The sequence below is a fragment of the Arvicanthis niloticus genome, chromosome 22 (genome assembly GCF_011762505.2).
Source record: "Arvicanthis niloticus isolate mArvNil1 chromosome 22, mArvNil1.pat.X, whole genome shotgun sequence".
Taxonomy (NCBI): domain Eukaryota; kingdom Metazoa; phylum Chordata; class Mammalia; order Rodentia; family Muridae; genus Arvicanthis; species Arvicanthis niloticus.
The window spans coordinates 548,404-555,518 of NC_133429.1; the positions used below are offsets into that span (position 1 = coordinate 548,404).

General features: G+C 37.1%; 1 protein-coding gene across 4 annotated transcripts in view; it reads left to right on the top strand.

Annotated features, from left to right (window-relative positions):
* LOC143435759 (uncharacterized) overlaps positions 1 to 6,866 on the top strand; it is a 33,089-nt gene extending 26,223 nt beyond the window's left edge. For all 4 annotated transcript variants that reach the window (XM_076919217.1, XM_076919216.1, XM_076919215.1 and 1 more), the window contains 3 exons: positions 4,107 to 4,233; positions 4,438 to 4,498; positions 5,043 to 6,866. In XM_076919217.1, the coding sequence (XP_076775332.1) occupies positions 4,122 to 4,233; positions 4,438 to 4,498; positions 5,043 to 6,666 (1,797 nt within the window). In that variant the 5' untranslated portion in view covers positions 4,107 to 4,121 and the 3' untranslated portion in view covers positions 6,667 to 6,866. The remainder of the gene's footprint in view (positions 1 to 4,106; positions 4,234 to 4,437; positions 4,499 to 5,042) is intronic.
* The last annotated feature ends 249 nt before the right edge of the window (positions 6,867 to 7,115 follow it).

Sequence of the window (7,115 nt, forward strand, 5' to 3'; positions counted from 1 at the left end):
GGTAAGATAGACATTTTCACTATATTAATCCTACTATTCCTACCTATGCATGAGCATGGGGGATCTATCTAGGACTTCGATTTCTTTCTTCAAGGACTTAAAATTCTTGTCATACAAGTCTTTTCCTTGCTTGGTTAAGTTATGCCAAAATATTTTATATTATTTGTGGCTATTGTGAAGGGTGTTGCTTCCCTAATTTCTTTCTCAACCCGTTTATATAAAGGAAGGCTACTGATTTGTTTATGTTAATTGTATATCCAGCCACTTTGCTGAAGTTATCAGTTGTAGGTGTTCTCTGGTAGAATTTTGGCAGTTTTCTATGTATAGTATCATATCATCCACAAATAGTAATAACTTGACTTCTTCCTTTCCGATTTGTATCCCCTTGATCTCTTGTTGTTGTCTAATTGCTCTGGCTAAAACTTCAAGTTCTATATTGAATCGATAGAGAGAATGGCCAGTCTTGTCTTGTCTCTGATTTTAGTTGGATTGCTTCAAGTTTCTATCCATTTAATTTGATGTTGGTTGTTGGCTTGCTGTATATTGCTTTTATCATATTAGGTATGTGCCATGAATTCCTGATCTCTCTATAAGACTTTTGTTGTATTTTGTCAAAGTTTTTTTAGCATCTAATGAGATGATGTTGTGATTTTTTTCCTTTGAGTTTGTTTATATAGTGTGTTACATTGATGGATTTTCATATATTGAACCATCTCTGCATCCATCGGTGAAGCCTGCTTGATCCTGGTGAATGATGTTTTTGATAGGTTCTTGGATTTGGGTTGCAAGAATTTTATTGAGTATTTTTACATTGATCTTCATAAGTGAAACTGGTCTGAAGTTCTCTTTCTTTGTTGGGTCTTTGTATGGTTTAAGTATCAGAGTAACTATGGCTTCATAGAGTGAAGTAGGTAGTGTTCCTTCTGTTTCTATTTTTGTGGAGTAGATTGAGTGTTGGCATTAACTCTTCTTTGATGGTCTAGTAGAATTCTGCACTAAAACCATCAGGTCCTGGCTTTTTTTTTTTTTTTAAATTGGAAGGTTTTTGATGACAGTTTCTATTTCCTTAGGTGTTATGGGAGTGAGTATAGTTTACCTGATCTTGATTTAATTTTGGTAAATGAAACCTGTCTAGAAAAAAATCATCCATTTTGTCTAGATTTTCCAGTTTTGTCAAGTATAGGCTTTTGTAATAACATCTGATGATTTATTGAATTTCCTCAGTTTCTGTTGTTATTATCTCCTTTTTCATTTCTGATTTTGTTAATTTGGATACTGTTGTGTGTATTTTTAATAAATCACACTACTGCCTTTGCCTGGGAGCTGTGAACTAGGAACTGCTCTGGCCCCTCCCAGTTCCTTTTTGGTCCCCCCCCCCTTAGCTTCGCCAAGCCACCAACACCAACCCAGCTTCTCTCTCTACCCACCTTCACTCGGTGGATGAAATAAATACTCTCAGACAGCTTTATTACTTTAGAATTTGCCTACTAGCACAATTGCTGGGTTCAAATACCTCCTGCCTGGATAACCCTATAAATGTTACAGTCTTGTGTGTTGGTATGCATAAAACCCAAGCATATTATTCAGAAAAAAAACTTGTATGAATACTGTAGCTATCCAAGAGAATGAAGTCAGGCCCAAAAAGCTTCGTAGTAACTTTGCAGTAAGTTCAGTCCCTGAGGTAATTCTCTGCTACTCATTTCTGATTCTGAGAAAATGTTAGGAACAAGAATATTTTCCTTAGCATAAACTTATGTAACACAAAAAAATAATGACAACGTAAATAACATTTTCATTTACACATAGATTTTACTATTTAAATTATCATGAGACAATGGGTTCCTTTATTCTTAGATGACAATATGTTGGCAATCTGAAAAGGAGACTACATTTTAATGATGTAATAGGTGTACCGTTAGTCAAGCACCAGTGAGAGAACTCAGTGGAGAGAATGAATACAGTTTGAAATGCTATACCTCATTTATTAGCCTTCAGGGGAATTTTCTTTTTTGTCAGTATGCATTCTTTCATGCTTTTGAAGAGTACCAAGATATGCAAAGGATACACCACATTTCTTACATTCAAAGAGTTTCTCTCCAGTATGATTTTTTTCATGCATGTGAAGACTACTGCGATATGAAAAAGTTTTATAACAATTATATAATTTTTAGGCTGTTATTATCTCTGTCTGTCCTTCTGCCCTAAGTTTAATGGATCGTATCAGCTATCCCCCTCCGACCTCCTCGGCCATCTACTGGTGGCAGAGGCCACTGGTTCTAGCTTCCCCTAGATCTTACATGATCGCTGTATGCTGCCTGTTCTAAAGCCCAGCCAAAAAGGCCCCTCTCATTTTCCTCCTGGGACACGAAAGTCTCACCTGTTCCTTCCACCCAGCAATTGGCTCCTGGCCTTTATTGACCAAATTAAGAACCAGTTAGGGAACCAGACCTTAGTATCAGTACTTCGCCCTGCAGGATACTGTCTCTGTGCCTTTTCATTAGTTTGGCTAAGGTTTTATCTATCTGGTTGATTTTCTCAAAGAACCAGCTCTTTGTTTTGCTGATACTTTGTATTGTTCATTTTATTTCTAATTAGTTGATTTCCACCTTGAGTTTGACTGTTTCCTGCCATCTTCTTGCTTCTTTCTGTTCTAGAGCTTTCAGATGCGCTGTTAAATTGTTAGTGTAGTATGTCTCCTGTTTCTTTGCAAAGGCACTCAATGCTATGAATTTTCCTCTTAACACTGCTTTTATTTGTTCCATTAGTTTGGGTATGCTGTGCTTTCATTTTCATTGAATCCTATTAAGTCTTTAATTTCTTCCTTTATTTTTTTCTGACCAAGTTATCATTGAACTAGGGAGCTGTTCAGTTTCCATGTGTATGTGGGCTTTCTGTTGTTCTTGTTGTTATTGAAATCTACCCTTAGTCTGTGGTGATCTGATAGAATGCATGGGATTGTTTTAGTCTCCCTCTGTCTGTTGAGGCCTGCTTTGGAGAAGGTTCCATGAGGTGCTAAGAAGGTATATTCTTTTGTTTGGGGGTGAAATGCTCTGTTGAAAATATTTTCTGACCTTTGAAGTGAAATCTTCACCCATTTCTCTTTTTCTTATTCTTAGGTTTGGTGTTTTCATTGTGTCCAAGGTTTCATGGATGTTTGGATTAGGAACTTTTTACACTTTGCATTTTCTTTGACAGCTGTATCAATATCTTCTATGGTGTCTTGTATGCCAGAAGTTCTCCCTTCAGTCTCCTGTATTCAGTTGGTGATGTTTACATCTATAGTTCTTTTCCTAGGTTTTCCATCTCCAGGGTTTTGCTTTCATTCGTGTTTTCTTTATGTTTTCTATTTCCATTTTTAGGTCTCAGACCATTTTGTTCAATTCCTTCACCTGTTTGATTGTATTTTCCCTGCATTTCTTTAAGGGATTCATTTCCTCTTTAAGGGCTTGTACCTGTTTGCCTGTGTTTTCCTGCATTTCTTTAACACAGTTATTTATATCCTCCTTAAAGGCCTCTATCATCTTTATGGGATGGGATTTTAGGTCAGAATCTTGCTCTTCAGGTATGTTAGGGGTTCCAGGGCTTGCTGTAGTAGAAGAACTGACTGCCACGTTACATTGTCTTCTGTTGCTTTTGTTCTTGTGCTTGTTTTTCACCATCTGGTTATCTCCAGTATTAACTGGCCTGGGTGTCTCGGATTGGAGCAGGCCTCCTTAGAGGCAGGTAGAGCTATGTGACCTGGGTTAGAGCAGGCAGTGCTGTCTCTGGTTAGAGCCGTCCTCCTGTGTCTCTTGTTAGGGCAGACTTCCTGGAAGACAGGCAGGCTGTCAGGTAAGGGGAGGGCCAGTCATGCCAGTCTACCATGGGTACAGGTGCAGACCAGAAAGGCAATGGGACTCAGGCAGAGCAGGGTAGATCCCATGCACACTGTTTCACCTTTGTCCCTGGTTAGGACAGACCCTCTGGGAGACAGACAGGCTGTGTGGTCCAGTGATGCAGGCATACCTTTCTCAGAATTAACATTTCTATTATGTGTTTGTGTGTATGTTTATAAATATATTTTATATATGTACATTTATGTGATATATATATATGGTATGCTTTAGGATCCAGTGACTTTTATGGATGTGCATGTGAACTTCTCTCAGGAAGAGTGGGCTTTGCTGGATCCTTCTCAGAAGAGTCTCTACAAAGATGTGATGCTGGAGACCTACTGGAACCTTACTTGTATAGGTAATAACATGAAATTTCCTTCACTTCATAACTTAGGGAAATAAGCCTTTCTTAGCAATGAGTGCTCTTCTGTAATTTTGATTGTGAAAAAATGAAGAATTTGGTGAACAAATTAGGCATTGTTCCAAGTTCAGTAAAGACAATAATTTGAATTTTGCATAATTTCCAACAAAATCTTATACATTTTCTGGTACTGTATTTTAGGCTATGAATGGGAAGACCACAATAGTGAAGAATGTTGTCAAAGTTCTAGAAGACATGGAAGGTAATTTTCATGTGGAAGCTGATTCATAGCTGTACCTCTGAAGAAATTTATAATGTACTCTGAATTTGTAATGAAGAAAAAAATAATGTAACTAGCACAGCTTTGTGAGGATTTTTAAATTCTTACATACCATACAGTTCAATCTCAGGTAGCTAACCAGTAGCCCTTTAAGAAACAAGAGAAGAAACCAAAACCTTAGAAGATGTCACAATTTTAATCATAGCCTTATAAGAACCCTTTTGTATAACTGTCCATCTACTTAATTTTACTCCATTGAAATATCATAAAGGATATACACATTGATTAGGGTATTAGTGTACGTCCAAGACCTGTTACACATGAATTGTAGCAAAGGTAGTGTTACTCATACGCTTGTAGTGACTTACTGTAGATCAGTTAGACCAGCAGTTTATAAGAGTTAAGAAGATTGTTGTGGTGGAGAAACTTGAATCCCTATACCATGTGTTCTGTGAGGAACAGAGCATTAATTAAACTGTATGAATGCAACATGAACATCTTTTATTTGTTATTCTTCTCTTAATAGGTATTTCAACTGTTCTCGCTATAGTACATATATAACAAAGGGCTATGGAAAGAAGCAATGCACCTCTCTCTTTCCCAGAACAATTAGAAGATATGTAGTCATCCCCACTATGAGAAGACATGGTGAATGGGACACAAGTTTACAAGTACTTGGCTTTCCAGCTTCAGTGGGAATACATCAAAATGCTCCCATTGGAGAAAAGCCCTATGAGTACAAGGAATGTGGGGAATCTTCTGTCTGTCCTGGTTTAGTTTGCACATGTAGTGTGACTCACACTGTAGGAAAATGTGATGAATACAATCATTGTGGTAAAGATCTCAGTTCTTCGATTTCTCTTCAAAGATGTAAAATAGCTCACCCAGGAAAAGGAAGTGATGAATGTGAGCAAAGTAATAAAAGCTTTAGCCATCACAGGTGCCCTGAGATAGAGAATACAACCTGCAGTGAAGAGCGTCTCAGTGACTATAGTCAATGTGATAACCATCACAGGTATCCTGAGATAGAGAATACAACCTACAGTGAAGAGCATCTCAGTGACTGTAGTCAATGTGATAAAGCCTCTTTACAATTACACCAAAGAACTAATTCCCAAATAACATCCTATGAATATAATGAAGGAGATAAGGACATTACATTTCACAGTCATCACCACACATGTAGAATAAATACTAGAGACACAAAGTATGAATATCATCAATGTGGTAAAACTGTTGTATGTCCTAGTTACCTTCAAATACATGAAAGAATCCATACTAGAAAGAAATCCTATGAATGTAATCAGTGTGGTAAAGTTTTTGCATATAAAAGTCATTTTCACAAGCATCAAAGAACTCACACGGGAGAGAAACCCTATGAATGTAAGCAATGTGGTAAAGCCTTTTCATGTAATGGTAATCTTCAAATACATGAAAGAATTCACACTGGTGAGCAACCCTATAAGTGTAATCAATGTGGTAAAGCTTTTGCATATAGCAACAGTCTTCACAAGCATGAGAGAACTCACACTGGAGAGAAACCCTATGAATGTAACCACTGTGGTAAAGCCTTTACATGTCACAGTACCCTACAAATACATGAAAGAATTCACACTGGAGAAAAACCATATAAATGCAGTCAATGTGGTAAAACCTTTGCACGTAACAGCCATGTTAAAATGCATGAAAGAATTCACACTGGAGAGAAACCCTATAAATGTAATCAATGTGGCAAAGCCTTTGCATATCACAGTCATCTTCAAAGGCATGAAAGGACTCATACTGGAGAGAAGCCTTATGAATGTAATCAGTGTGGTAAAGCCTTTGCATATCGCAGTAGTCTGAGACTACATGAAACAAGTCACACTGGAGAGAAACCTTATGAATGTCACCAATGTGGTAAAGCCTTTGCCTGTTCCAGCTATCTTCAAATACATGAAAGAATTCATACTGGAGAGAGACCCTTTCAATGTAAGCATTGTTGTAAAACCTTTTCATATCGCAGTAGTCTTCACATGCATGAAAAAAATCATACTGGAGAGAAACTCTTTGAATGTAAGAAATGTGGTGTATCCTTTGCATATCTTGGTACTCTTCAAAAGCATGAAAGAATGCATACTGACAAAAAAGAAAATTCCCCTGAAGGCTAATAAATGAGGTATAGCATTTCAAACTGTATTCATTCTCTCCACTGAGTTCTCTCACTGGTGCTTGACTAACGGTACACCTATTACATCATTAAAATGTAGTCTCCTTTTCAGATTGCCAACATATTGTCATCTAAGAATAAAGGAACCCATTGTCTCATGATAATTTAAATAGTAAAATCTATGTGTAAATGAAAATGTTATTTACGTTGTCATTATTTTTTTTGTGTGTGTTACATAAGTTTATGCTAAGGAAAATATTCTTGTTCCTAACATTTTCTCAGAATCAGAAATGAGTAGCAGAGAATTACCTCAGGGACTGAACTTACTGCAAAGTTACTACGAAGCTTTTTGGGCCTGACTTCATTCTCTTGGATAGCTACAGTATTCATGCGAGTTTTTTTCTGAGTAATATGCTTGGGTTTTATGCATACCAACACACAAGACTGACA